At 35.0% G+C, this 13564-nt stretch overlaps 1 protein-coding gene across 13 annotated transcripts in view; it reads right to left on the reverse strand.

Annotated features, from left to right (window-relative positions):
- IKZF2 (IKAROS family zinc finger 2) overlaps positions 1-13564 on the reverse strand; it is a 294492-nt gene that overhangs the window by 126990 nt on the left and 153938 nt on the right. For 3 of the 13 annotated variants that reach the window (XM_053698801.1, XM_053698795.1, XM_053698790.1), the window contains exons 1-4: positions 9267-9617; positions 8437-8633; positions 8308-8356; positions 2114-2218 (exon numbers count right to left, since the gene is read on the reverse strand). The exons of 1 other annotated variant lie outside the window; for it this stretch is intronic. In XM_053698801.1, the coding sequence (XP_053554776.1) occupies positions 2114-2218; positions 8308-8356; positions 8437-8610 (328 nt within the window). In that variant the 5' untranslated portion in view covers positions 8611-8633; positions 9267-9617. Of the gene's footprint in view, positions 1-2113; positions 2219-8307; positions 8357-8436; positions 8634-8997; positions 9131-9266; positions 9618-10780; positions 11242-12363; positions 12935-13564 lie in introns of those variants that run through there. 9 more of the 13 variants (XM_053698797.1, XM_053698800.1, XM_053698791.1 and 6 more) reach the window with 8 other exon arrangements.

A 13564-nucleotide genomic window follows, 5' to 3' on the forward strand; every position in this document is an offset into this window, starting at 1 on the left:
GTAAAAGTAATGTTTCTAGCAAAGCGAATTAATTAATAAAACTGCTATGCCAGAGAAAAAATAATTATCCAACAAATTTCAAATGATATGTTTAAGGCATATGGAAATAATTACTTAGCAAAAACCTAATAGAGAAAGGAATATTGAAATTATATTTAGCACTGTATTCATGATTATTTAATTGAATTAGTGAAATGTATGTTCATGTCAAGAGAAACAATGTCCAAAAAAAAGAGAATTATAAAACGAATGTTGTAAGCGATTTTCTTTTTAATGAGAAATCTTAAACAATACAAAAAACATAAAGTGCAAACTTTTTTGGAATTGCTATGTTACCTGGGAGCAAGTTGTTATGATAAATACACAACACCTGACAACAGGCATCACCTATTTGTGTGTGCCCAGAACAACCTTAAGCTATAACCCAAGTTATGAGAAAAATAAATTACGCTTCTTGCACCTCAAGAAACAGAGACACACAGGTGGAAAAATATATCTACAGAGTGCAAGTCAAGAAAGAAAAATGTACTCCCTGATTCAATATTAAAGACAGGGGGAAAAAGCAAACACACTTCATACTTTTCCTCTGCAATTTCATACTACTCTGTCCCGTAATTACAAATTGCCCTTAACTAATGCTTTCTAATTAAAGGAGAGAAGGGAAACATGTGACATGATAGAAACCTTCAAATATATGAAGAAATTTAAAAGTGGAAGCTGAAAGCGTTTTCCACACACACACACACATATATATATATATATATATATATATATCTCAGAACAAGAGGTCACAATTTTAAGTTAGAGGGTAGAAGATTCCAAAGAAAAGTGAGAAAGCATTTTTTATAGAAAGGGTGGTGGATTAATGGAATAAACTTCTAATAGAGGTGGTAAATACAAGGACTGTAAAGGAATTACAAAATGCCAGCGACATGCATAAGGCTATCCTAAGAAAAAGTAACATGTAATATGGGTAAACTTGATAGGCCTTTTGGTTCTATATACTGTCAAATTCTATGTAAAAAATAGTGAATTAATAAACAATGTTTTAAAGGGACAGTCTACAATATAATTTTTATTGCTTAAAAAGATAGATAATCCCTTTATTACCCATTCCAAAGTTTTGCATAACCAACACAGTTATATTAATATACTTTTTACCTCTGTGATTACCTTGTATCTAAGCATCTGCAGACTGCCCCCTGATCACACGACTTAGTATTTATTACAATAACTTATTATTAACTTGCATTTAGTACTGTGTTGTGCTAACTCTTAAATAACTCCTCGGGCGTGAACACATTGTTATCTATATGGCCCACATGAACTAATAGTCCCCTGTTGTGAAAAGCAAATACAAGAGCATGTGATTAAGAGGCTGTCAATTTATAAAGTATATGAATATAACAATGCTGGTTGTGCAAAGCTGGGGAATGGGTAGTAAAGGCATTATCTATCTTTTTAAACAATAACAATTTTTGTGTAGACTGTCCCTTTAAAGGGACACTGTATCCAAATTTTTTCTTTTGTGATTCAGATAGAGCATGACATTTTAAGCAACTTTCTAATTTACTCATATTATCAAATTTTCTTCATTCTCTTGGTATCTTTATTTGAAATGCAAGAAAGTAAGTTTAGATGCCGGCCCATTTTTGGTGATCAACCTGGGTTGTTCTTGCTGATTGGTGGATAAAGTCATCCACCAATATAAAAGTGCTGTCCGGAGTTCTGAATAAAAAAAAAAAAGCTTAGATGTCTTCTTTTTAAAATAAAGATAGCAAGAGAACGAAGAAAAATTGATAATATGAATAAATTAGAAAACGGCTTAAAATTGTATGCTCTATCTGAATCATGAAAGAAAAAATTTGGGTTCAGTGTCCCTTTAACTAAATGTGTTTTTTATAAAGGTTGTCGTCTTTTAGTATATAAAGTGGGCCTGGCTCAACCAGTAAACACAAGCTTCATTAAATTGTTACTGTAATGCAAAATAGGGTGACATTGGATAATTAATGTCCACCATGAAGAGTTAGCAATCAGCTTATGCGGCCTAACAAAAAGGCAGAAAGATGAAAAAGGCACAATGCATATGAAAGGAAAGGATAGTTAGACTTACTTTTTGCCAAATGAGTGGGTGATGAGTGCTGCCCATTGGGTGTGCAGGAGGTCAGGTCAATCGCCATGTTGGAGTGTTCCCTTTCGGGTGCAAGTTCATTATCACCTGGTTGCAGAAATAAAAACCCAGTTAAGTTTCAACTACCTCCCTCAGGCAAAGAGCTGAACGAAATTCAGGAATGCAAAAATGAGAGGCCAAATCAATGTCTAAGTTAAAGCATGAGGAAAAGACACTGGGACGCTCCCAAATATATCAGATATATCTCAGGTAACCCAAAGGCTGCTTGCACACCTGGCAACTCACTGTTAAGGTCCTTTAAAAGAGTTATTTAGCAAGTATTGTACAAATATTACTAGATTATGATTCCAATTATTATCACTATGTACTAATAATGCATAATTAAATTCTGAAGTTTAAACTTCCATTTGCACAATCCTTTTCATTCCAAATAAGAAAAGCTTATTTTATAGCATATATAAGTATATTGCTATAATATATTATTTTACTATCCCACTTAAAGTGTTTTATTTGTTTTCCAGGAATAGTGGACTAATGGAAATTTCCAACCCTATATATTGAAAATGGGTTCTACCACCCAAAACTTTGCCATGTTTGCAGTGTTAAAGATGACTAATTTTTTACTTGTTTGCTGCAATTTATTATTTGTTCAGGACTAGTGGACTACGAGCAAGATAGAGAGATGAGAGAGAGAGGAGAGAGAGATGAAAGAGAGGGGAGACAGAGAAGAGAGAGAGAAGGAGAGAGAGAGAGAGAGAGAGAGAGAGGCGAGAAAGAGAGAAAGGAGAGAAAGAGAAAAGTGAGAGAGGAGAGAGAGAGAGAGAGAGAGAGAGAGAGAGAGAAGGAGAAGAGAGAAAGAGAAGAGAGAGAGGAGAGAGGACAGAGAGAGGAGAGAGAGATGAAAGAGAGAGGAGACAGAGAGAGAGGAGACAGAGAAGAGAGGATAAAGAGAGAGAGAGAGAGAGAGAGAGAAAGAGAAAGAGAAGAGAGAGAGGAGAGAGGACAGAGAGAGGAGAGAGAGATGAAAGAGAGAGGAGACAGAGAGAGAGGAGACAGAGAAGAGAGGATAAAGAGAGAGAGAGAGAGAGAGAGAAAGAGAAAGAGAAGAGAGAGAGGAGAGAGGACAGAGAGAGGAGAGAGAGATGAAAGAGAGAGGAGACAGAGAGAGAGGAGACAGAGAAGAGAGAGAGAAGAGAGGATAAAAAGAGAGAGAGAGAGAGAGAGAGAGAGGAGAGAAAGAGAAAAGTGAGAGCGGAGAGAGAGAGAGAAAGAGAAGAGAGAGAGGAGAGAGGACAGATAGAGGAGAGAGATTTTCTGAAGAGATAATTTAAATGTCCAAAAACAGAGGGCATAATTTATCAGTGTGAAACAATTCGCCTAAAAAGCACAAGCACATTTGCAACAGATCGCATGAAGTAAAAATGTAAAAGACGCAGATATTCATGCATTCTTGTTATGTGCAAATAGAAATTGCGTTGATAAGCGAATGGATGTCCTGTCACAGAACTCTATTCCCTTTATTTATTAATCATGCATTTTACACTTCGTTTTGTGAATTAAGAGGACAATGTTATCACGCGATGTAAGTGCGGGAATTAAATTGATAACGTTTCTTTTATTCAACCTGTTCATTTGACTATTATTTTAGAGAACATTTTTTTGTGTGCTGTAAGTCTATTTTCTGCGCTTTTCTAGTCACGTTTTCTTTCTTTGTGATCTTCTTTTGTACCTTATATTTTTTTGTGACTTGTGGGCGATTTCTAACTCCAGATACTGCCATTATGGCAAGAAAAAAGAACATTTTCCATTATAACTCCGGAGAAACAACAATATTGCGCTTTCTCTTTCACTACCTCTCAGCCTACAAATTGGCAAGATTAAAAACAGTTACATTTGCCACTTTTAATAAATATGTAAGGGCTGTAAATGAATATGGGTATTGTAAAACGCCAATAGACAACTATTCATGGAATAAACTTCCAATAGAGGTGGTAAACACAAAGGGGCCGAATTATCAAGCTCGCCGGAAACAGAAGTTATGACGCAGTATCCTAAAGACCGCTGCTCCATAACTTGTCCGCCTGCTCTGAGGTAGCGGACAGAAATCAACCCAATCAAATACAATCGGGTTGATTGACCCCCCTGCTACATCGCATCATGTCCTCTCGCATCATGTCCTCTCGCACTATGATAAATCTACCCCATTGATTGTAAAGGAATTAAAAAATGCCTGGGACATGCATAAGGCTATCCTAAGAAAAAAGTAATATGGATAGACTTAATGGTCCATTTTGGTTCTTATCTACAAATTCTATGTTTCTGTGTAACTTATTCGCATATATTAAAGGATTGCGAATGAACATGAGTCGATTTGTTAGCACATCGAAAAGTTACGACTTTATTGGCACATAACCCATTATACATATGGTAACATCATTTGTGAGGGGTTTTTTTGGGAGATAAACATGAAAATTTCCTTATTCTCACAAATTGTGCCATAATATTAATATACTACTTCTGAGTAGACACAAACACGTAAAGTATTTATTAGCTAGTTACAATATATTTTAGTAGTATGGGAAGCCGTATTTGATAGAGAAAAACATTAGATTAAATTTAAAGTCTGCTGCGATTTTGAATCCCCCACGATAACTACAGTAAAAGTGAAAAAGCCCACGCTTCTCCTAACACATATCTCTAAGGAATATCATATCTGCAATAAGATCCCTCTCCTCTTCAGGGGAATGTTTTCTCCCAGAGCTTTAACATGTCCTTTCCTGTGGATGCAATTCCAAGCTAGAAGGGCATTCCATCGTTTTAAGATTTTTACGACAACTTACAGGTAAGAATTATTATCTGACAGAATTTTTTTAAAGATACAGTCTCTCAAAAAAAAGATTTCATTCAAAATTGAGAGACCAAACATTTTTGTCTCATAACAATCGCAGAAGCTTCTTCACTATTCATTAAACTGATTTACTAAATAAATCGCCAGAAATCACCAGAAATGTAAAACTTCCCTCTGTGATAGCCTGGATTTAAAATGAACATTCTAGTGTAAAATAATAATGCTTAAAGGGAAAGTATACATCAATTTTCATTCTATTCTATAAAGAATAATATGCACAGATACTGATATAAAAATCCAGTATAAAAGCGTTTAGAAACTTACTTAGAAGCTTCCAGTTTAGCTCTGTTTAAAAGTTTACTGGAACACCCACTGCAAGTGAGAAATATCAGACACTCCCCTCTCCCCTTCTTTTGCATATGAAAAGACCCTTTACACAAATAGAAGCAAGCTGGAGTAGGTATACGTCGGTATTCTCCTAAAACTTTGGGGCTTGGTTAGGAGTCTGAAAGTCAGAGCAATGTTATTTAAAAATAAGCAAAACTATCTAGTTTAAAAAGAAAAAAAAAACTTTTTGGGTAATATAAATAGATAATATACAAAACATTTACGCAAAGAAAAAACTAGTGTATAATGTTCCTTTTAACCCTTTGAAAAAGGTATTATTATTATCGGTTATTTGTAGAGTGCCAACAGATTCTGCAGCGCTTAATTGTGTTTGTACCACTGCAGATGAGTTTACAGCTGCTGAGTAAATAAGAAGCTCTGATACATGTGTATGCTTAGGGTGACTATATTGCCGCTTTAAAAAGGGACACATATGAAAAATACATATGTCAAGGTTCTTATACAAAGCATATCTTTAAACAGCCCTGAAAACAGCCCTGACATGTATTTTTCATATGTGTCCCTTTTTAAAGCGGCAATATGGTCACCCTATGTATGCTCCAATGAATGGCCATAACCTTATGTGGAGCAGAATGGGGGTGTTCCAAGAGTACAACTTTGACTACATGTTTAACCCTTTTAAATGAGTTAAGCACAGAGTAAAATAAGAGTACAAATATAAAAATAAAATAATGTATCAAAATGGAACACTTTATTTTTACACTAGAATTTCGCTTTCAATTTCTTATTAAAGTTTTTGTCTACACTAATGCAGTTTGGTATTTAAAATAATTGTAGTAAACCAGAAGTTCATATAGCATTTGTAATAAAGAATAGCCTTAAAGGGACAGTCTAGTCAAAATTAAACTTTCATGATTCAGATAGGGCTTTCCAATTTACTTTTATCATCAAATTAGTTTGGTTCTTTTGGTATTCTTTGTTGAAAGCTAAACCTGGGTAGGCCCATGTGCTAATTTTGTAAGACCTTGAAGGACACCTCTTATCTCATTTTGGCAGTTTTTCACAGTTAGACACTGCTAGTTCATGTGTACCATATAGACAGCATTGTGCTCACTCCTGTGAAGTTATTTATGAGTAAGCATTGATTGGCTAAAATGCAAGTCTGTCAAAAGAACTGAGATAAGGGGGTATTCTGCAGAGGCTTAGATACAAGGTAATTACAGAGGTAAAAAGTATATTACAATAACCGTGTTGGTTATGCAAAACTGGACAATAAAAAATAAAGGGATTATCTTTTTTTAAAAACAATACAAATGCAGGAGTAAACTGTCCCTTTAACATGCACAGCAAAAACACATATATTTTAAAGGCATATACTGTATATTGCACACCAAAAGACTGATGCTACTGCTAATGTTCAGTGACATGCTTACAATGCAAAAAAGGATTAGCAATGCTTGTTTCAATTTTCTATATGAAGTGTAAAAATAAAAATAAAAGAGCAGATGACAAAACAAGATTAAAGGATACTAATATTCTGAAACCAGAAATATAGCATGCCATGTTATGTAGATTTTGTGCCAGCTATATAGTCTTCTCAGCACAAAACAAAGAGAAGTAGGAAACCAATACTTGAGTTATCATTATGCAAAATAGGCAGTTGCCTAGGAGCAAAAATACTTTAACAGGAGTCATCCTCCTGGCTAGCCAAAAAAATATAACGCTATAATTAATTCCCCACTGTGAATTTAAAGCTTTTCAAGAGTAGAAATATATTAATTGAGCCATAGTGATGCAGGCAAACTCTAGGATGACATCACTAACATGATATTTTCTATTTCCTTCAAATTCATAACGCTGGCAGTGGAAGCAGTACAGTGGATAGGGTGGAAAGATGAGAAATAGGTGCTGTGGTGAAAGGGAAATGATCAGGAAGGGGGTACAATGGGAGGATGACGTGATTAAAAGAGAGAAGAGAATTTGAGAGTAAAGAAGGAGGGTATAAATGGATCACAGGAAAATGGTAGATATGGGCATGACATGATGAAGGGAATAAAAAAGGAGATCAGTAAGTAAAAATGGATAGTAGAGAGGGGTGAAATGTAGACACATGAATACATAAACCTAAACTAAAATAGCATTAGAGTAGACTGCAGGAAAGACTGAAATACAATGAAAATAATGACAAAAAAGACAGAATTGATTAATATGGGATGAATGAGAGCACTGAAAAGTAAACAGAAATCCAGTAACAATAATGAGAGTGCGGGCAGCTGAGAAGTGAAACGCCTGGGATAAGGGTACAGTGAAAATTGGAGTTGGAGGAGACACACAGCAAGCTCAGTGATTTACTGATAACCTAATGTGCAGTAATTACAACCAAATACATTAAGCCCAGAACACACATTAAGCCATAGATACCTAAATGTTGCATACAAACTGGGTAACCCTTTCATTGCCAAAAACTGATGTATCCACAAGGGCAAAGTGCAGTGTGTGAGGGTCTGGCAAGTTATTTGCTATTTCTTTGTACCTCTGTTGGAATAGGTAGATTGGAGATCTTGTCTAATTCCTTACAGGCAGTAATAATGTTTAACCTGTTGGCTGCCAGAGAGGGTACAACGCATCATTACTTAAGGTGCTACATTCCTCTCTAGCACCTCAGTTTAATGGATCAGTAAACTTGTCTATAAGGCATTTAGTTTCACATGATCTGCAAAAGTTATGAGCTCTAGAAAATCTCAAATTAAAAACATTAAATATCTGATTACAAAAAACTTTTCTTGGGGCTTGACTACCCTGCAAAGCACCATTTCTGACATACTTACAGGTTACCTATGAAGAAGTGGTCTGTACACAATGACCCCAAATATATCATTTTATACAGGTGTCTGATTAAAACCATTTGCTGTCCTCTAGCATTAAGAGTTAAAATATAAAGCAATGAAAAGCTATATGTTCAAATAAAATAAACACTTACTAGTTACATAGCCATCGAGTGTCTCTCTTTCCATAGTCAAAGTGCCGAGCTGTAATACAAAATAGGACATCCTCAGAACGTGGAACGGTCCCACAAGAAATAAAACGTGGAATCTAGAACATTATTTACATTTTTTGGTTGCTTCGTCTGCTCTGAGCACATCTCTGTGCTGTCTGCATAGATCCATCCCTTTATTTTTTTATGATGTATGACTCCAGGGGTATCTGACTGTTTTAAAAGTGAACACAGCGGCTCCCGTTTTCTCTCACAAGAATTGCTTTTGCTGATATCCATGAAATGCATACTGTATATTTTTTATGCACAAACTGAAAATAAACAGTGCTTTACATTAAAAGCATCTAGTATTAACGCATTATTTTTTTTAATTAAACTGAAATATATTTTACAAAATATAACAAAATATCATAATATCTAAAATAAATTAAATCTTTAACTCTGCGTTTGCACCAACATCTTTAAAAAGTATGAAAAGCATCAATTGCAGAGACTGAAATTTACATTCATTTATGGCAGATCTTAACAGCCATAACTGAAAACAAGCATGAAAGTGTGGTTGAAGATCAGTAGTCAGAGTTAAAGCAGAAAGCCAAAAACCAAATATTCAAAAATAAAACGAATAGCATAAGTGTTGAGATAATATAAGTGCCTAGGAGCTCGGCATGCATGTACCTATATCTACCACTGCCAGCAGAGAGTTTGTGACATACTAAATAAAGTCTTCCTGACTTATGGGACTTAACTCTTTTGTGGCCATGCTAAAATGTTAGATTTTATCCCATAGGCTACTCTTTCATCAAAGAAGTTAAGACTGTTGTTGTTAACTATTTGTAAACTGGCTATATATCAGCCAGATATGCAGATCTCTTAACAATGCCTGGGGACTTAATTAGTTTGCAAACACAAAATGAATAATAATAATAAAAAAAAAACTTTTTTACCATCAGCTTCTCATATTGGTGTGCACCACTTATTCTGTCAGCCCATTCATTTTAGATCTTATTATCTGGTACCCCATTAAACACAGAAGAACAAAGGCAACAGGTCACTTTCTTTTCTAAGATATGTTGCAGCTTTTTCATTAGTTTTTTTTTTTGTTTGTTTTTTAAGTAGGAAATTTTCCTGACGCGCCCAGAAGGTTTCTATAGATTGCAGGTTACTTGATATCCCTCAGATAATGGGATGTGCTCTAACTCCTGTGTCTCTGGTAATATCACTCATACTGCTATGTCTGGCTAGGCACACCTTTTTGTTTTACAGAGTTCAGTGCCAGAAAAATGCCTAAATCATTTGATGAACTTGCACAGGGTGCGTAATATTAAATAATGCATAGATTACATGACATTACAAAAATCTGCTTGATACAGTCTACATCCCGAAATTACAGTGTGGTCAGCTTGTGATAGCTTCCTGAACTCCTAGACAATACATTAAACTGGAAAATCAATATATTAACCCTAGTCTCTGCGTTAACGTCATGTGTTGTTGAATTTAATTTTGTATAGAAAACCAAAGTATCAAACATTTAAATTTTACTTGGAAAATGGGTTTTAACTGCTTATTCGTAAGCACATTATTATTATTCTTGTTTGTAAATGACAGCTTCATTATTGATGTTGAAACTATTTTTTTAATAAATATTTTAAACTGATATGTTCAACTTTGAAAACTGTTATACTCTTCTTGAGAGTTGTGCAAGTATTTTTTTATATCAATAGCCTCAATAGGTGTGTTTTCAAACTAGCAATTAAAGGGACATTAAACACCTTAAGAGATTAATATAAATTGTTTAATTACATGTAGTAAAACAACTTTGCAATATACTTTAATTATTTATTTTGTTCTCCTTGCTTGTAATTTAATTCTGAATATTGTAGGATTTACAATTTGTGTTAAACATGGAAGTGCAGACAGAGCTATATTCCACACAGTCATGGTTACACACTCTAGTAATCCTTTTATAACTATCCCTAATTGGCCTCAGTGTAACCTAAGTTACAATATGGCGGCACCCACTGCTTTATGAATATTAACTTCCCCCTTATTTTTTCAATATTTAAACAACTAATATAATTTTTTAAAAATACATGTACAAATTATTCTCAGGCTAATCTTTGTTCTAAATAATGATTCAAGCAATGATTTATTTAGTGTTTAATGTCCCTTTAACACCCAAAAGATAACATTATACAAGTGAACTTTAGCATCTAATAATCTAATTTATCTATTAAAAAGGTACTCAAAATATACTTTGACTAAAATAAACAGGTGGGAAAAAACTACATTAGAGTATGAAGAGGATTTTTTTCTCTCTCTCTCTTGCCACCTCTTCCTTGTTCACTTTAAGCTTCCAAACTGTTCCAGCTCTGGCAGTTAAATTATTCACAACCAGCCATTCTGTATTGATCCACAAAGTATATTTAGCTCCTTGTCCTGGAATTTCTACATTACTTACTGGAAAATAGGCAGCCTCAAGTCGTCTCTCCAAATTACTTCCCAAAAAAAAAAAAAAGTTTTAAAAAAAAATTCTAGAACTCTAACTGCAAAATATATTAATTAAGTACTTTTCATTTCAGTCTTTTTTTTTTTTTTTCTTTTTCAGATAGATCGAATTGCTTTCACATGCAGCAGATAACACTTTAGTTTCAACATAGCACACAGATGCACCAGTTCATATCTCAGGATGGAAATGTCTCTGTAAACCTTTTGCAACAAGTTATCAGTGAACCTCATCTGGCCCTGTCTTATAGATTTCTTAGTCACATCAGCTAATGAAATCAGGACTTATAGACAGTGAATGCATAGAGAAAATAAATCTAGTTGTTCTGATTGCCCAGACTTCGAGGGTAAAGAACAAGGACTATGAATATAGAAAGCTGATGTTTCTCACCCTGTTCAGATAAAACTGGACAAAACAAAAGACACATATGTTGTTATCTATGGAGAGATTCACAAAGTTGAAGTGAGATTGGGGAGGTGAAAATATGAGACCGGTCTGCTTGGTTTGCCCTAAAGGCCATTCCACTTACAACTGCAAGACAGTATGAAGTATTCAATATCTTCACATACATTTGTGTCACTGATCTCACAGAATTCACGAAATATGTTGCAAAATCAGCTAAAGCTGTCCAAATTCAGTTTGACATCTTCAAATATATTGCAAGTACATTAAACTAGAAACAGAGCAAAGTTACTTGTAACTTGAAATGAATACAAATAAAGCTCATCTCGACAACTGAAATTGATCTTATTATATTTTATTCAATTACATTTATCTTATATGGACAGTGATATGACCGGCCAGGTTAAACTAAATAGTTAAGCACAGAAACGGTGTGCGTCCATTTGTAATGCATGATCTGACATATATAAACTCATACAGTTTCACCTCACTCCAATTGTAACAGAGAAAAATAATACTGCATTTTTTATAGATTTAACTTTTTTGTTATATAGCACTTCAGCTCTCTTTTTTTTATCTCTCTATGTTATACACTTTATAGCTCTATATGAAATCTGCCAAAATCATCAAATTCCAACTCAACTTATTCAATCAAATTTAAAATACATATACATACAATTTAAATTAGTGAAAAATGCAGCAAAGTTGACAACGATAGCTAAATGCAAGTAAAAGCACATTTTGAAAATGGAAATCTATTAGGAATACAAATCAGTAAGATTTTAGTGATGAAAGATACCATATTCATTTTAACTTGAAGACAAAGTACAATTCAAGAAATCTATTAGTTTCAAATAGAATCTTACCTCCCTGTCTTAGTGAATCTAGGTCAAAGTCTAACTTAAGATGCCACAAGCTTCTATAACTGTTAAAGAGTTAGACAAATCAGACTATGATTCATTCTTTTTTTTTTACTTAAAAAGGTAGGCATTTTGACTTGTAATTGAAGTATTTGTATATATATATATATATATATATTGTACATACATGTATATGTGTGTGCATGTGTGTAAATATGTAATTATAATGCATATAAACATATATGTAAGATTAGATGATATATAAATTACAGCTACCTCAGCTGTGGGAGCGTCCCATTGACTCTGATGACAGAAGGATGGTCCCGAGTTGGCAGGAACAGGGAAACTGAGGTGAAAAGGATACTTGGATTGCAAGAAGGAAAATTAAAAAAAGCAGGAATATGTGGGATGTGGCGTTGGTGGCAAAATCAGAGGTGCAGATGTACTATAGAGCAGCAGAAAGTATAGCAAGGAAATTAGGAGTGTAGGAGAACAGGAAATATGTGAAATAAAAGATAAATTATAGAGAAATAGGGAGTCCTGAGATATCAGGGGCATAAAGAGAGCCTGAATGCATACAGGATATTGTAGAAAAGCAGGTTGTCCAGAATTGGCAGTAGTGCAGAGGAGAAGGATACGCTAGGATCACAAGAAGGGGAGTGAAGAAAGCACAGATGTAGCAAGGGGGACATAAAGCTCTAAACTAGCAAGAGGACAGTGCATACGAGCAAGGTGCTCTAGAGTGAACTGCTGGGGAAAGTTAGGAAAGAATGTCACGTACTTTCAGGAAAGCAAGAGGGAGAGGGAGGTCAGCGCTTCAGCAATGAGATTAACAAGAAAGAAAACTGGATCCACCGGTTATTTCTAAAGCAGCTGAGAAAGAAACCAGGAGAAGAAGAAGAAAAAGGGGAGGAAAGGGGAGGAGGAAGGGGTGAAAAGAAAAATATGGAGAGAGAGAGAGAGAGAGAGAGACAGGGAGAAGTTGGGATGAGTTTTAAGGGATGGGTAACTAAGGACACGATTCTATGACCAGATAGCAACTTATTAACTTTCTGGGTGCCAAAGAAGACAAGATACCTAGCCAATGCACAGAGTACAACAAGGGTAATGGCATCTGAATTACACTGTGTGGCATATGACAAACACTGTGACTGTTAGGTGAGAGGTTACACTTAGCTAACACACTGAATGCTGGGGAGATATAGGATCTAGCTAGCTTTATGAGTAATGGGGAACACAAGGAACCCTGTTAAACCATTTAATGCTGGAGAAAAAATAGCATTTCACTAATAGCTTAACTAGGGTGGGGAACATGCCACTAATCTAACACTGAGTGATGGGGAAACATGTCACCTAACTAACCCAATAAGGGGGTGGAAACATGCCACCTAGCTAACCCGCTGAGTGCTGTGCGGGGGAAATGTTCCACCAAGCTAAACCCACTGAATATTGGGGCCAAACATGCCACCTAGATAAC

This window comes from Bombina bombina, chromosome 1 (assembly GCF_027579735.1).
Source record: "Bombina bombina isolate aBomBom1 chromosome 1, aBomBom1.pri, whole genome shotgun sequence".
Taxonomy (NCBI): Eukaryota; Metazoa; Chordata; class Amphibia; order Anura; family Bombinatoridae; genus Bombina; species Bombina bombina.